The 18,346-nt window shown below is 36.1% G+C and overlaps 1 protein-coding gene across 5 annotated transcripts in view; it reads left to right on the top strand.

Moving 5' to 3' along the window:
• Window positions 1-18,346, top strand: part of STAG1 (STAG1 cohesin complex component) — a 505,242-nt gene that overhangs the window by 152,857 nt on the left and 334,039 nt on the right. For all 5 annotated transcript variants that reach the window (XM_070466701.1, XM_070466702.1, XM_070466703.1 and 2 more), the window contains one exon: window positions 17,232-17,396. In XM_070466701.1, the coding sequence (XP_070322802.1) occupies window positions 17,232-17,396 (165 nt within the window). The remainder of the gene's footprint in view (window positions 1-17,231; window positions 17,397-18,346) is intronic.

Here is an 18,346-nt window from a genome sequence, read left to right on the forward strand (position 1 = left end):
CTTAGCTCTTTTGTGGTTAGAAATAAGATTTTATTTTTAGTGAAATTGGCTTTCCTGGTGGCTCAGACTGTAAAGAATCTGTCTGCAATGCAGGAGACCGGGGCTGTGTCTGGGGGTAGGGAAGATCATCTGGATAAGGGAATGACTACCCCCTCCAGTATTTTTGCCTGGAGCATTCCATGGGCAGAGGAGCCTGGTGAGCTACAGTCCATGAGTTTGCTGAGTCTGACATGAGTGAAAGATTAGCACTGACTTTAGGGAAACTGCTACTACATAATCTAATATGTAAATAGTACATGTTCATCCCATGTTTCTAGAATGGAAAAACTGTCAACCATCATAGGATAGTAGCATTCTAGAGACATGTGTTAGACTCTAGTCCTTATATTCACACTCATTAGTCACATAGCTTTTTATATTTTTACCTGACTCAGACCCATTTCTTAACCTTGGAAACAAAAGAGCTGCCTGAGTTTCTCCTCTGGGGTTTGCACTGCACTGATGTTTTTTATGTCATTTAATCTTCACACCAGTATTGTTACATAGGTCTTGTATGCAGTTTGCAAAATAGAAAACAGAAAAAGAAAGTGGCTGAGATCACATTGTTGCATAAGAAACAAAGCTAGGATTTAAATTCATAACCTACCTCCCAAACTCTTTCCCTCAAGAATGCCAAAACACCAAGATGTTACTTAAAATTGAGAGGTATAATTGTCATAATGATCATATTTGAGTTAAGCCACAGTACCTGTTCTGAAGATGGCTTGGGCACTTTCCATCAACTGGCTCCATTTTGAACAGTTCTAAGTTTTGGTTGATAAACTCTTTGTTACTGCTCATTCTTGTTAAAAGGACTTCATGGATCTGTGATTTTACTAGTTTACTCAGTGAAATGAAAACAAATTGTATAAGGACTTCTGCTTTGAGAAGCATTATTTTCCTTATTTCTAAATTCTTAGTAGACATCTCGTTTTTGGTGTTTCTTTTCAGTATGTTATTTCAGAGACTTTTCTTACTGAACTGTTACTTTGCAGATGTCCTAATTCGTACTTGTTATTATTGTGGCTGTGAAAGGATGATGCTCTCCAAGAGTTGCACTCAATATGTCAGATGATCTGGAAGACCCAGCAGTGGCCACAGGACTAGAAAAGGTCAATCCTCATCCCAATTCCCAAGAAGGGTAGTGCTAAAGAATGTTCAAATCATAGGACAGTTTTAGTTATCTCCCTTGCTAGTAAGGTCATACTTAAAATCTTGCATGCTAGGCTTCAGCATTATGTGAACCAAGATCTTTCAGACGTACTCGCTGGGTTTAGAAAAGGCAGAGGAACCAGAGATCAAATTGCCAACATCTGTTGGATAGTAGAGAAAGCAAGGGAATACCAGAAAAAACATCTGTTTCGTTGACTGTGCTAAAGCCTTTGACTGTGTGGATCATAACAAACTGTGGAAAGCTCTTAAAGAGGTGGAAATACCAGACCATATTACCTGTCTCCTGAGAAACCTGTATGTGAGTCAAGAAGCACCAGTTCACACCCTGTATGGCACAACTGATTGGTTCAGGATCGAGAAAGGAGTATGACAGGGCTGTCTGCTGTCACCGTGTTTGTTTATACTCTGAGCACATTATGAGAAAAGCGGGACTGAACAATTTACAATCTGGAATCAAAATAGACAGTAGAAACATCAACAAACTCAGATATGCAGATGATACCACTCTAATGGTAGAAAACTAAGAGGAATCACAGAGCTTCTTGATGAGGGTGAAGGAGGAGAGGGAAAGAACTGGCTTAGAACTAAGTATTAAAAAACTAAGACCATGGCATCCAGCCCCATTACTTCATGGCAAATACAAGGGGAAAGGTGGAAGTAGTGACTGCAGATGGTGACTGTAGCCATGAAATCAGAAGATGTTTGCTTCTTGGCAGGAAAGTTATGACAAACCTAGACAGTGTATTGAAAAGCAGAGACATTACTCTGCTGACAAAGGTCCGTATATTCAAGGCTATGGTCTTCCTACTGGTCACATATGGTTGTTAGAGCAGGACATAAAGAAGGCAGAACACCAAAGAATTGATGCCTTCAATCTGTGGTTCTGGAGAAGACTCTTAAGAGTCTCTTGGACTGCAAGGAGATTAAACTAGTCAAGCTTAAGGGAAATCAAGCCTGCATATTCCTTGAAAGGACTGAAGCTGCAGCTTCAGTGTTTTGGTCATCTGATGTGAACAGCTGACTCATTGGAAAAGTCCTTGATGCTGGGAAAGATTGAGGGCAGAAGGAGAAGTCGTCATCAGAAGAAGAGATGGCTGGATGGCGTCACCGATGCAATGGACATGAACTTGGGTAAACTTTGGGAGATGGTGAGGGACAGGGAGGCCTGGTGTGCTGCATTCCATGGGGTTGCAAAGTATCGGACATGACTGGGCAATTGAACAACAACAATTCAAATAATTATTGATCTCCACAGTAACACTGTATAATATCAGGTTTATTCTACCTCTGTGATTGTATTAGGAATTAATGGACATCGTTTTGTCTGTCTACATCATCTCTAAGCTCATGTCACCCAGATTTATGTCTCCAGCTTGGACTTTACTCTAGATTCCAGACCATATCTAGCATGCATTGAGAATCATCATTTAGCTATTAATGGGCCCAAGATATTTTAAAAAACCAAACTTTCACAATTCCTGTCCCCTGCTCAGCCCTTTTCCATAATGGCAGCTTTGTGCTTCTAGTTGCTCAGCTGTAAACTGTGTAATCATTGAATCTTTCTTTTCCAGCCTGTATCTAAACCATCAACATATGTTGTCTAATTCATTTGCAAATTGCATCAGTCATTTTTTTTTTACTGTAATGCTGAGTTAAGCCACCATCATGTGCTTTGTTGAAACCTATCATGTGTGCTCCTTGCCTCAGAGTCCTGTGTCCTTTTTTCAGTGGGGTCTCCTTTATGGATGGTATCTAGAATTGCATATCTTCCCTCCTGCTGCAAGGAACTTTTTTTCCTCATTGTTTGTGTGTGTTCGTATTCTCCCCCTTTTGTCCTCATCTTTTATGTGTGTGTGTTCTCCCCTTTTTGTCCTCATCTTGTGTGTGTGTGTTCTCCCCTTTCTCTGTAGTACCTATTGCTCTCTAACATAGTATGTCCTTTAGTTATTTATTCATTGTCTGTCTCCCCCTGTTAGAAGGCAAGCTGCTTGAAGTGAGGGATTTTTTTTCTGGTTTGTTTACTGCTGTATACTAGTATTTGACTTCAATGACTGTTTATTGAGTTAATTTTGAGTTAATATTGAGTTTAATTTTGTTAAATCATCACTCTTTTTTTTTCCTTAGTGTGTAAATTTTTTTAAATTTTGAGATAATTTCACTCACAGATGAATTCCAAGAATTCTACAGAGATTTCCTGTGCAGATTCTTCATGCATATTGTCCAAATGTTAACATGTTACAACGTTTGCTTTATCATATTCTCTCTCTCTCTCTCTCTCTCTATATATATATATATATATATACACACACACAGATGCATAAATGTCAGTATACATTTATATGTACAAATCTGCTATATACCAGTTATTATTTTTTAACTCTTTGAGAGTAATTTGTTGACATGATGCCACTTTACTCCTAGTACTTTATTTAGTATAGATTTTCTTAAAATCAGATATATTCTTCTCAACCACAGTACATGTTTGAAAAATCAGGAAAGCAGTATTTGTATAATACTGACCTTATGTACATAAATTTCATTCAGATTTTGCCTGATATTCGAGTAATGCCCTAAATAAAAGAAAAAAAAGTTTTTTTTCCCTTGGCTTATGATCCAATCCAGGATTTCATGTTGCTTTTAGTTGTCATGTAAATCAGCATAACTGTAACCTCACCTGTCTTTAGTCTCTGGTTTAATGTTTTATTATGATTTTTGTTCTCCATTCGATTTAAGTGAGAACCAGTACTTATATTCTTAACATTGTTTAACTTTCATATTTGCGTAGGCTGAGTAGGAAAAGTAGAAAAAGAGATACAGTTTTTACTTTTCTGTCCATATGTTTATACACATAGAAGATTTAGCATAGCATATGCAACAAAATATTAACAATGAGTGTCAGAAGTAGAGGTTAACAGGTTAATATATTTTTGAAAATCAGATATTTTAAATTCCTTGGTACTTTTGTTTATAATGTTACAAATTTTATGATCTATATTTTATAAACTTAAATCACTGCATAGTATTCTGCATGTAATTATCTAATTTAATTGATCCCCTATTCTTGAACATATATGTTAAAATTTGCTTACTAATTTAAACCATGCAGACAGAAACTTATATCTCAAGAATAAATTTTGTTCTAGAGCCATAGATACTTTTTAGTCTAGATTCTTAAAAGTAGAATTTATTACTCAAAAGATATGCTATATATTTTGAAAGTTTTTCATGTATGTTACTGGGTTACTTTTCAGACAACAAAATATATGGCATTCCCTATCTTACTTTTGAGTATACTGTTTGTTAAATCTTCTCTGATTTTTAAGTACTGTAATGTTTCATCAATATGTTCTGCAGTAGTGAGTGGTCTATTGTGTTTTCTGAATTGCCTATTGGTCCTTTTCCATACGACTTTTTCTATTTTTAATTTTCTAAACAATTGAAATATCTTTTAAAAATAGTTTTTGTAGCTTAAGCCTGCATACTTTTATGATCAGTTTTGGAAATGTAATTATCAGTTGGATTTGTATCTATCTCCTCTTTGTCAAATCAGCTTTGTTGTTTTATTTTGAAAATGTTTTCATTTAACATTTCTTCCATAGACTAACATTTAGTTCTGGCTTCCTTAATTATGCTAAAAGATACCATAATTTTTCCAGGAATCTAGAATTAAAACAGTAGTCACCATTTAATTTCCTCATCCCAAATCCCTCCCCCTCCATCCTATATGTAATGAGATTCCAAGTCTCATGAATTTGTTTCATATCTTATACATCTGTCTCTTTTGTTACATTTCCAATGTTTCTTTCTTTAGGCTTCACTTTATAGGACTTTATACTGTTACCTTCTTGTTTTTAAACTTTTCCCTTTTCCATCATATTTTTTTAATTACTGCCAAGTTGACCCTTTTTTTCTTTTAAACTTGTTCAAATATTAAGAAGCACCATTTTATTGGGGGTCATGTTCTTCTAATTTATTTTATTGTGTTTTTAAACTCATAACTTTTTATTCAGTCAAATACATCTCTTTTGTCCTTCTGTATATGGCTTGTGGTTTTTCACTTATATACCTTAGCTCATGGTGTTTATTTTCTTTCTGAAATCTTTGTTTCCTAAATTCTATTCATGCTAATCTAACTAATTTTATTAATCTTATTTAATTGACCAAGTCTCAATTTTATGCTTATCTCTTGTGTGACTTTTTCCCTGATTATCAGTCAGTGAAAGTTATTTTTCCTTTCATAGAACCCTTCCAATACTTATCTTAAAGCAAGTTTCCATAAAAAGTCTTTTTTTTTTTTAAATATACTATAGTTTACAGTAGTTATTTGTGTTTCTGTTTCAGTTAGTTTCTGAAGATTTTATATTAAGCTACCCCACATATGTTGATATTCATTATTTGTGAAAGGATGGGGATTACTTTATATTCATACCTCATGAATAAGTTTAGGTTAGGCACAAGGAATGGAAAGAAAAGTCAGTTTATCTCTCTGTTTCTTAAAGTTTGTAGAAAAGTTATTGTACATATAGACTGCAATTTATCCTGTAGAGAACTTTTGGGATAGAGTAGTTTTGAACAATCTTCTTGTCCAACTATACCAACTTAAAATAGTTTATCAGAAGTGTGGATACACATTTAAATTAAGTAGTATAGAGTTGTAGTAAAGCATTTGTTCTAAAGGTTGGTCTGCTGCTGCTGCTAAGTTGCTTCAGTCGTGTCTGACTCTGTGTGACCCCCATAAGATGGCAGCCCACTAGGCTCCCACGTCCCTGGGATTCTCCAGGCAAGAACACTGGAGTGGGTTGTCATTTCCTTCTCCAATGCATGAAAGTGAAAAGTGAAAATGAAGTCATTCAGTTGTGTCTGACTCTCAGCGATCCCATGGACTGCAGCCTACCAGGCTCCTCCATCCATGGGATTCTCCAGGCAAGAGTACACTCTGACATTAAATTGCATCATTTTCACAAAGTGAAGGATGTATATAGCTTTTTGAATTCCTGAGTCTGTTTTCCAGAAAATTCATTACTTTATACATTGAGTCAGGGTTTGTTTTAGGAAGTTGTCCCCCACTCCCCCACAGATATTCATTCGTGTCTTTTTTCCCCACAGTGTCCCTTGAATTATCTATAGCAGTGAATATCTGAACCCTGTGTACCATAGATATCTCACTTGAACTATGGTTTATGGGATTTGAAGCTTCAGTGTCCCTCCTCCACCACCAAATGACAGAATTGTATTAGGATATTGAAAAATACATTTTAAACACTGTGAGTTTTTTGAAAGTTATATGTGCTGCTATATAGAAGGATCACCTATTTATTATTTTTGGCACATAGTAACTGGACAATGAATATAGAAAGAAAAGTTGTGTTGAATGAGTGAAAGAAATTGTCTAATATCTTATAGTCTGTAGATTGAATCAATTTGAGCATGTCTCTTTGCTCATGATTAAATTCACGTTAGGCATATTTGATAATATTACCACTTACTGTCACTTGGGCTATTAAGCATAAATTCTTAGAGGTAGAATAAATGAGCCTCTGTGAGAAGACATTAGAAGCTAGCCATGCATGCTCGGTTGAGGCACGTATTTGGAAGGAGGTCCACTTTCCATTAGTGGAAGGAAGATTTACTAGGCAGGTAATAGCTGGGATAAATGGAGTAACCTGACCATCTTCTACCAGGGAAACTGCATCTCTAGAATCATGAGCTACATCTGGGCTAGAACTAGCACCTGTGTTACCTGGCAGCCTGTTATGAGGGCCCCATTCAATAGCCTGGGATTCAGGGATAGGATTTCAGTCCCTGAGACAAACCGATAATGGATAGGACTCTAGCTCCAGGGAACTGGGTTACTGGCTAGGTTTCTAAGGCATTAGTAACCTCTCAATTAAGGCAAAGACTCAGGGTTTTTTTGTTTGTTTGTTTGTTTTTCTATTAACTTATTTAAATTGAAGCATAGTTGATCTGTAATATTGTTAGTTTCGGGTATGCAACAAAGTGATTCAGATTATATACTTCAGATTATTTTCCATTATAGGTTATTATAAGATTGAATATATTTTTTTGCTTACAGTAAATCCTTGTTGCTTATCTGTTTTAGTTGTTTGTATCTGTTAATTCCATATTCCTGATTTATCCTTTCCCCTTAGTAACCATGTTTTTTTCCTATGTCTGTATGTTTCTGTTTTGTATATAGATACATTTGGTTTTTTTTTTTTTTAGATTCCACATATGAGTGATATAATATTTGTTTTTCTCTGTCTTACTTTATTAAATATAATATTCTCTAGGTACATCTGAGTTGCTGCAAATGGTAATATTTTTTGTTGTGCCTGCATTATATATATGTGCCACATCTTCTTAAGCTAGTTGAATGTTGAGGGACACTTGGGTTGTTTCCATGTCTTGACTTTTGTATTTAGTGCTGCTGTGAACATTGGGATGGATGTATCTTTTTGAATTGGAGTTTTCATTTTTCTCCTGATTTATACCCAAGAGTGGAATTGCTGGATCATATGGTAGCTTCATTTTTAGTTTTTTTGTTTGTTTGTTTTTAAGGAACCTCCATACTGTACCATGTGACTGTATCAGTTTGTATTCCCATCAACAGTGTAGTTCAACAGTTCCCTTTTCTCCAGACCCTCTTCAGCATTTATATCTAGGCTTGTTGATAATATCTATTCTGACCAGTGCAAGGTGTTCTGTTGCATTTCTTCATAGTAAAATGAAATATCAGAAAGAGAAAGCTAAAGAAAAATCCCATTTAAAGTTGTGTCAAAAATTACCTAAGAATAAACTTAACCAAGTTGAAAGGCCCCTATGCTGAAAATGACAATACATTGATAAAGGAAAGTGAAAATGATTTAAAGAAATTGAAAGATATCCCATGTTCCTAAATTGGAAGAATTAATAGTTAAAATGTCCATAGTACCCAAAGGAGTCCACAGATTTAATGCAATCTATATGAAAATGCCCATACTATTTTCATAGAAGTAGATCAAATAGCCCTGAAATTTATATGGAACCCAGAATTGCCAAAGCAATACTGAGGGAACAGAACAAAGCTGGAGGGGTAACCCTTCCAGTCTTCAGACTATACTACAAGGGTATAGTAACCAAAACAATGTGATATTGGCATGAAAAACAGGCATATAGATAAATGGAACAGAATAGAGAGCCCAGAAATAAACCCATGTGTTCACGGTCAAGTAATCTATGACAAAGGAGGCAGGAATATACAATGGGAAAAGGAAAAGAAACACCTTCTTCAGTAAGTTGTGTTGGGAAAGCTGGAGAGCTGTATGTAAAGTAATGAAATTAGAACATTCTCATGTATTATGGACATGAATAAACTAAAAAATGCTTTAATGACCTAAAGACATGACACTGTATTATCTCCTTAAAGAGAAAATAGGCTAGACATTCTCTGACACAAGTTGGAGCAGTATTTTCTTCAAGTAGTTTCCCATTGCAAAAGAAATAAAAGACAAAGAAGTGGGGCTTCATTAAACTTAAAAGCTTTTGTACAGGTTTTGCACAAAGGAAACCATCAACAAAAGAAAAGACAACCTGGGAATGGGGGAAAATATTTTTAAATGATATGACTGACAAGGGGTTAATAACCAGAATATACAAACAGCTCATACAACTCACTATTATGAAAACAAACAGCTCAGTCAAAAAAGGGGGGGGGGGTGTTGCAGAAGACCAGAATACTTTTTCCAAAGAAGACATATAGATGGTCAATAGGCACATGAAAAGATGTTCATCGCTAATTGTTAGAGAAATGCAGATCAAAGCCACAGATGAGATATTATTTCACAGTGGTCAGTGTGACTCAGTTCTTAAGGTGACACCACTGGAAACTGGACCAGTCAAGCAAATTTGATACAGAACATCACCCATTTCTTTCCTTTGAGAGCACCATGATTTCTTGTCCAGGAATGAGACTACATTTACAGGTGTCCTAACCTTTATATCAAAAATATGTAGCCAAGGGAGTCTGAAAAGTCACAAGAAACTAAAAGGGTAATATATATATTATTACTCTTTGAAATATTAAGCTGTACAAAAGTAATTATAATGTCAGATCATGAATTTTAAATCATTATAGCTAGGCTCAAATACATCTTTATTAATAGGAACCATTGCAGTTAGCACATTTTTGCCAATGAGAAATAAGTTTGTTTTTTCCTGTAGTGTAAAAGTCAGTGCTTTGGGATTCAGTGAATTCTTGGAAAACAGTTTCTGTGTCTTGCTGGTCGTGGAAGCATTTTCCCTGCAAAAAGTTGTGAAGATGCTTGAAGAAGTGGTAACTGGTTGGCAAGAGGTCAGATGAATATGGCGGATAAAACAGAACTTTGTCACCCAGTTCATTCAACTTTTGAAGCTTTAGTTGTGTTACGTGCATTTGGGCATCTTTGTGGAGAAGAATTGGCTCATTCTGTTTACTAATGCTGACTGCAGGCACTGCACTTTTCAGTGCATCTCAATGGTTTGCTGAGCATAATTCTCAGATATAATAGTTTTGCCAAGATTCAGAAAGCTGTGATGGATCAGACTGGCAGCAGACGACCGAGCACTGATTGTTCCCTTTTTGGGTGCAAGTTTAGCTTTGGAAAGTGTTTCGAAGCTGCTTCTTGGTCCAGCCACTGAACTGGTTGTTTACCTGTTATTCCATACCATTTACTTTTTCACGCACATCACAATTCAATCGAGAAATGGTTTGTGGTGGTTGTGTAGAATAAAAGACAACACTTCAAAACGACAATTTTTTATGATCCACGGCCAGCTTTTGAGGCACCCACTTACCAAGCCTTTCTACCTTTCCAGTTTGCTTCAAATGCCTAATGACTGTAGAATGGTTGATATTCAGTTCTTTGACTACTTCATGAGTAGTTGTAAGAGGATCGGCTTCGATGATTCCTCTCAGTTAGTTATCTGTTTCTGACGGTTGGCCACTATGCTCCTCATCTTCAAGTCTCTTGTGTAGTTTGCAGAACTTCTTGAACCACCACTGCACTGTGTGTTCGTTAGCAGTTCTGGGCCAAATGCATTGTTGATGTTGTGAATTGTCTCTGCTGCTTTATGACCCATTTTGAACTCAAATTAAAAAAAAAAAATTGCTTGAATTTGCTTTCTGTCTAAAAGAAATATAAAGCAAAGAGCAAGTGTTAAGTCGTTAGGAAAAAAGTGAGAAATGTACATTCAAATGATGTGAATGAGAATCACGTGTATTTAACAGTGTATTCCAGTATCAAACAACAAAGTTCAACAATGCAAAACCACATCTACTTTTGCACCAGCCTAATAGCTATGTGAGGATAGAGGTTATGATGTTGGATTGTACAAGGTTGGAGAGTCTAATCAGGACACAAATCTTCACCAGTAATTCAAACAGAAAAATGTAATGTGAGGAATTATCATTTGTTGAAAATTCTTTAATCATTTATCATTGGAGGATTGTGAATTAAGACAACTAACTATCTCCCTGTTAGAGTGGCTGAAATCTAAGAACCTGGCAATACCAATTTTCTGGCACGAATGCGAAGCAACAGAAACTGGAGCTCATTGCTGGTTAGAATGTGAAATGGTGTTGCCACTTTGGAAAACTGTGGAAGTTTTGTACTTTGCTAAACATAGTTTTACCCTATGATCTGGTAATCCCAGGTGTTTGCACAATGGATTTGGAAGTTTTATTTATACAAAACTTTTCATGTAAATTCTTAAAGGAGTTTTATTCCTAACTGCCAAAAATGGTGGGCAGTATGTCCACTGTTAGGTAAACAGATGACAAAACATGGTACATGCATACAATGGAATATTGTTTACAGATAAACAGAAGTGAGCTATTCAGCCACTAAAAGACATGGATCAATCTTTAATTCCTTTTGTTAAAATGAAAAATACCAATATGAAAATGTATGCTGTGTGACTACAATTATATGACTGTTAAAAGACAAAACAGTAGTGGTGATTAAAAAATTGTTTTTGGAGTTTGCCAAGGGAAAGTGGGAGGGTTAAATGTGAAGCACAGGCATTTTTTAAGGTAGTGAAACTTTTTTCTGTTATACCATAATTGTGTATACATGACGCTATGTGTTTATTAAAAAAATCATTGAACTTTTCATAAAAAGTGAATTTTATTAATTCACATGTTTAAAAAATCATTTATAAGGTTGGGGGAATACCAGGATGAAATGTAGAGTGTATCAATATCATCTAACTCTGTTGCTGACTTTAGTAACTTTGGAAATGAGTCTGTAAGACTAAAGTCAAAGAAAACTGCTGTACAAAGTGTATAAAAGAACTGCAATCTAGTTCATAAAATTGTTTCCCATGGGGTAGGGCTTAAAATACTGGTAGGGCTTAAAATACTGCTATATAAGTACACTGATGAGAGCCAAATTTCTCACTGTTGGAGTGGGAGTTTGTAGATGAGTAAGGGGAAGAAACATCCATATGCTAATGGATTAGAGTTGGAGATACCAGTTACAAAAAAAATTTGCTTAACTTAATATAGATAACAGATCATTGCATACAGAAATATTTATAGTTATGTGTGTATATATGGAACATACATTTCATTGTTTTGCCCACTTAAGGGCCTAGAAGCAAGGGCACTCAGTGTCAAGGAGCAAAACCTAGTGCCCAGATCTTCATTCTTAATAAAATTCTCTAATAAAAGAAACCAGGACTATTACCTGATTCTAAAACTGGAGAACAGAATATACAGTATGAGCATGGAGAATGTTGTGTTGCCAGAAAGTAACCAAGTACTAAATAAAAAATACACACAATGGAGTATGTCTGTATTTATCACACAATAATATGTCAAAAGGACACAGGAGACAAAACTGAAAGATCTCTCAATGGCCAAAGCTGAAACAAGTTGAACAACAAAATAAAATAATTTTGAATTGTAATCCAAAATAAATGTTGATGGGTCTAACGTTAGTTTAAGTGATTGAATGAATGAGAGAGAATAGAGAAATCTTCCATGCTGAAAGAATATCAAATAGTATGTATAAATGCTCAACCTCCAAGGAGGTGGAGCATAGCTCTTCACCCCTTCAATGTGGAATGCACATAGTGACTTTCTTCTAAATGGTGAAATATGGAGAGGAGAGTAAAAGTAACTTGACAGTGGAAAACCTGACAAGTATCACCTCTGCCAACTGATTAACAGGTCAGCATTAAGAATGATAAGTCATGTGTTAGACTATACCCTTGATGTGAAGTGACAAAAATGACACTTTATCTCTCATATCTTCCTTTCCAAACCCATAATTCCAGTTTGGTCATGAGAAAAACATCAGACAAACCCAGTTGAGGAACATTATATGAAATACCTGTACAATATAAAATACTTGTCCAAAATTCCTTAAAAATCTCAAGGTCACCATAAACCAGGAAAGAATAAAAACTGTTGCAGCCCAGAGGAGCTTAGGGAGACATGATGTGAATATGTTGAAGAGCCCTTGGGTGGGCTTCTAGAGCAGATCATTAAACAAAAACTAGGAAAATCTGAATTAAATATGGACTTTTGTTAATGTGTCTATAGTGGTTCATTAATTGTAACAGATGTATCATACAAATAATAAGGTTAATAATTGATCTAATCATATATGATATATGCGGGGGTTCCTTTTACTATCTTCACAACTTTATTTTTTGTATAGCTAACACTGTTCTAAAATTGCTTTATTTAAAAATAAGCAGTAAATGTATTATGTATTAATCCACACACACAAATAGAGGTCAGGCTATTAACTATAATATCAAGAGGAGTGAGAGAGTACTTTGAAGAATACAAGAATAGAGAATGACGGGAGTGTGTCCTGTGAGCAGGAAGAGAAGCCTCAGTATGCTGTGCTTTGTAGTGTTCCTCCAGGGCATTTTAGTTACCACTGCAGCATAGGACAAGAGAAATGTTTACTGAATCCAGTTCCAGCGTCACAAAGTGGGGCAAAATAGAGTACATTTGGAGAACAGTAAATTGATAACCATAACAGACTGGTATGAGAAAGAACTAAACCACTCAAGAAAGCGTATAAAGATTGAGAAAATGCTTAGCAGAGACCTGACGGGTAAGGAATATAGGGAGGGAAGAGATATCTGAAACACATAGGGATAATGTGGCTTGCTGGGAGAGTTGCAAAAAAATGTCCATTTAGCAACATTAATTTTACTGGTGAGTTTGGTCAGGAACTCTAATGAGTTTATATATAAGTGAAATTTACGGGAATGATAACAAGAATGGTGACTGTAAGCTACTCTATCTTGACTCTAAAGGTGAGACATAGACAAGGTGATAGCAGGTGTTGACTTTTCTTTGTAAGTTGGGGGCATGGGATGGGTTGTTAATTGAAGAATGTGCCTTGTCTAACTCAATGAAACTATGAGCCATGCCCTGTAGGGCCACCCAAGTTGGACAGGTCATGGTGGAGAGTTGTGGCAAAATGTGGTCCACTACAGAACTGAATGATAAATCACTTCAGTATTCTTGCCTCGAGAAGCCCATGAACAGTATGAAAAGGCAAAAAGATAGGACACTGGAAGATGAACTCCCCAGGTCAGTAGGTGCCCAATATGCTACTGGAGAAGAGTAGAGCAATACTCCAGAAAGAATGAAGAGACAGAGCCAAAGCAGAGAAAAAACCCAGTTGTGGACCGACTGGTAATGGAAGTAAAGTATGATGCTGTAAAGAACAGTGTTGCACAGACACCTGGAATGTTAGGTCCGTGAATCAAAGTAAATTGGAAGTGATCAGACAGGAGATGGAAAGAGTGAACATTGACATTTTAGAAATCAGGGAACTTAAAATGGACCAGAATGGGCAAATTTAACTCAGATGACCATTATATCTACTACTATGGGCAAGAATCCCTTAGAAGAAATGGAGTAGCCATCATATAGTCAACAGAGGAGTCTGAAATGCAGTACTTAGGTGCAATCTCAAAAACAACAGAATGATCTTTGTTGGTTTCCATGGCAAACCATTCAGTGTCACAGTAACCCAAGTCTGTAGCCCAACCAGTAATGCTGAAGAAGCTGAGGTTGAATGGTTCTATGAAGTCCTACAAGATCTTCTAGAACTAACACCCAAAAAAGATGTCCTTTTCATCATAGCAGACTGGAATGCAAAAGTAGAAAGTCAAGAGATACCTGGAGTAACAGGCAAGTTTGGCCTTGGAGAACAAAATGAAGCAGGGCAAAAACTAACAAGAGTTTTGCCAAGAGAATGCACTGGTCATAGCAACCACCCTCTTGCAACAAGACAAGAGCTGAATCTACATGTGGACATCACCAAATGGTCAACACCCAAATCAGATTGATTATATTCTTTGCAGCGAAAGCTGGAGAAGCTCTATACAGTCAGCAAAAAGAAGACCAGGAGCTGACTGTGGTTCAGATCATGAACTCCTTATTGCCAAATTCAGACTTAAATTGAAGAAAGTAGGGAAAACCAGTAGGCCATTCAGGTATGACCTAAATCAAATCCCTTCAGATTATACAATGGAAGGGACAAATAAATTCAGGGGATTAGATCTGATAGACAGAGTGCCTGAAGAACTATGGACGATGGTTTGTGACATTATTCAGGAGGTATTTATCAAAACCATCCCCAAGAAAAAGAAATATAGAAAGGCAAGATGGTTGTCTGAGGAGGCCTTTGAAATAGCTGAGAAAAGAAGAGAAGCAAAAGGCAAAGGAGAAAAGGAAAGATACATCCATCTGAATGCAGAGTTCCAAAAACAGCAAGGAGATATAAGAAAGCCTTCCATAGTGATCAATGCAGAGAAATAGAGGAAGACAATAGAATGGGAAAGACTAGAGATCTCTTGAAGATTAGAGATACTGAGGGAACATTTCTTGCAAAGATGGGCACAATAAAGGAGAGAAATGGTATGGACCTAATAGAAGCAGACTATACTAAGATTTGGTGGCAAGAATACACAGAAGAACTATACAGAAAGATGTTAATGACCCAGATAACCATGATGATATGATCACTCACCTCGAGCCAGACATCCTGAAATGTGAAGCCAAGTGGGCCTTAAGAAGCATCACTAGGAACAATGTTAGTGGAGATGATGGAATTCCAGCTGAGCTATTTCAAATCCTAAAAGATGATGCTGTTAAAGTGCTGCACTCAATATGCCAGCAAATGTGGAAAATTCAGAATGGCCACGGAATGGAAAATGTCAGTTTTCATCCCAATCCCAGAGAAAAGTAATGCCGAAAAAGTTCAAACTACTGCACAATTGCGCTCATCTTACACTCTAGCAAAGTAATGCTCCAAATTCTCCAGGCTAGGGTTCAACAGTAAAAGAACAGTACAGATGTTCAAGCTGGATTTAGAAAAGGCAGAGGAACCAGAGATCAAATTGCCAACATACATTGGATCATTGAAAAAGCAAGAGAATTCCAGCAAAACTTTGCTTTATTGACTGTTCCAAATGGTGTGACTGTGTACATCACAGCAAACTGTGGAAAATTCTTAAAGAGATGGGAATACCAGACCACCTTACCTGCCTTCTGAGAAATCCATATGCAGGTCAAGAAGCAACAGTTAGAATCATATATGAAATCACGGACTGGTTCTAAATTGGGAAAGGAGTACGTCAGGGCTGTCTGTTGTCACCCTGCTTACTTAACTTCTCTGCAGAGTACATAATGAGAAATACCGGGCTGGATGAACTACAAGCTGGAATCAAGTTTCCTGGGAGAAGTATTATTAATCTCAGATATGCAGTTGATAACCACCCTTATGGCAGAAAGCGAAGAGGAACTAAAGAGCTTTCTGATGAAAGTGAAAGAGGAGAGTGAAAAAGCTGGATTAAAACTCAGCATTCAGTAAACTAAGATCATGGCATCTGGTCCCATCACTTCATGGCAAATACATGGGGAAACAATGGAAACAGTGAGCGGCTTTATTTTTTGGTCTCCAAAATCACTGCAAATGGTGACTGCATTATGAAATTAAAAGATGCTTGCCCCTTTGAAGGAAAGCTGTGACAAACCTAGATAACATATTAGAAAACAGAGACACTATTTTGCCAACAAAGGTCTGTCTAGTCAAAGCTATGGCTTTTCCTACAGTCATGTATGAATGTGCGAGTTGCACCATAAAGCTGAGTGCCAAAGAACTGATATTTTTGAACTGTGGGGTTGGAAAAGACTCTTGAGAGTCCCTTGGACAGCAGGGATATCAAACCAGTCAATCTTAAAGGAAATCAGTGCTAAATGTTCATTGGAAGGATTGATGTGAAGCTGAAACTCCAATACTTTGGCCATCTGATGAGAAGAAATGACTCACTGGAAAGACCCTAATGCTGGGAAAGATTGAAGGGGGGAGAAGAAGGTGACAACAGAGGATGAGATGGTTGGATGGCATCACTGACTCAATGGACGTGTTAGAGCAAGCTCCGGGAGTTGGTGATTGACAGGGAAACCTATCGTGCTGCAGTCCATGTGGTGGCAAAGAGTCGGACATGACTGAGAGACTGAACTGAACTGACTGAAAAAAAAACTTGAAGGCCAAAATATTTGCTGTATTTTTAGTACTTGGGATGGTTCCAAAAATTGTCAATATATATTTGTTGCATGACTGAATAAGAAATATTTTAGTACTTAAGTTGAAGGAGAAGTTGAACATGCCAAGTTGCCCAAGTAGCATTTTGTTGAACATGATTTCTGAGGAAGTCTAGTCTTGAGGTTGGTAATTAAGAACATGTCAAGATGGGGTCGTGTTTGGGGACAGGGTTACAGCATTGTCATTATTGTACAAAATAGTAAATCTTTTTCTTTTCATACCTTGTATAAATTAACTTGTACTTTGCTGTTTGCACTTTTTAAAAAATCATTACAAACATTGTAAAGCTTCTTTTGAAATTACCTCTTACCTATAACAGTGCTAACTTCCCTTTCACAGGCTCAAACATAATTTGAGATCACTCTCTGTAAGGCAAGTATACCTGCATTTAATTTTGCTTTTCCTCTTTTTTTTATTCAGTCTACAAATAAGAAACCTCGAAAATCACCAGGAGAGAAGAGTAGAATTGAAGCTGGGGTTAGAGGAACAGGCCGTGGAAGAGCTAATGGGCACCCTCAACAAAATGGTGAAGGGGAGCCTGTCACATTATTTGAAGTGGTGAAACTGGGGAAAAGTGCAATGCAGGTAAATTTTAAGTGTTTCTATCTTACTAATAAAGCAATATAGGGTCAATTAAATGTAAAACCTGTTAAGTGTGCATTTTGACATTTTTATACAATTGTTGATTGTGTAGTCAAGTTTAGTAAAGGTTTTTCTTTGCTTGTTTTGGAAAAGTGTAAGGAAAGGCATATTGTTTAATAGTAAGTTAACATTACAAATTTTAGATTGCATTATGTTTAATAAAATAATTTGCATATAGTAGGAACTGCTTGAGAATTTGTATTGCCTCAATCATGTGTGTATTTTTAGAATTTGACTTAATGTAACTAACATGTGTATTGAAGAATATTTGAAAGAAGAAAGGGTGTAAAAAAATGCTTAAGTAGTGAAATAGAAATAACCACAGTTAATATTTTATGGATATTTGTGTTTGTGTGATCTTTTATAACTTCTTATGCTGTTTTTTCTGCCCTCATTCACTCAACAGGTGTCATTAAATAGTCTCAAAGAGCACATCTTTATTGGCTTCTGACTAATTCATTTTAAGGATAAACTATAAGTATTATGATTCCTTTAGTCTGTGTTTACACTTTTAGAATATTTTCAACTTTATGCATCATTTGTATTTAGTTCCTTACATCTTCTTTTCATTTTAAAGGACTAGAGGTAAAGTTATTTTAAGAATATTTCTTAACTATGTAGTAATAAATACCATTTTATTCTCCAGAATTTGTACTAGTTTATCTTTCACCAGAAGTGTAGCTAGCAATTGGATATATTATATTTAATAATTACTTGGAAATATAGATAAAGCCTGTAATTCATTATTTTAATTTCCATTTTTTAATTACAAATGATTGTATGTTAAATCTTTCAATTTTGTATTTGCTCATTTTTGATACTTCATTTTCAATTTAAGTGTGAAAGTTGGGTACTTTATGAAACAGATTTACTTTTAGAACCAAAAGCAGGCA

Source organism: Odocoileus virginianus, chromosome 4, assembly GCF_023699985.2.
Source record: "Odocoileus virginianus isolate 20LAN1187 ecotype Illinois chromosome 4, Ovbor_1.2, whole genome shotgun sequence".
Taxonomy (NCBI): domain Eukaryota; kingdom Metazoa; phylum Chordata; class Mammalia; order Artiodactyla; family Cervidae; genus Odocoileus; species Odocoileus virginianus.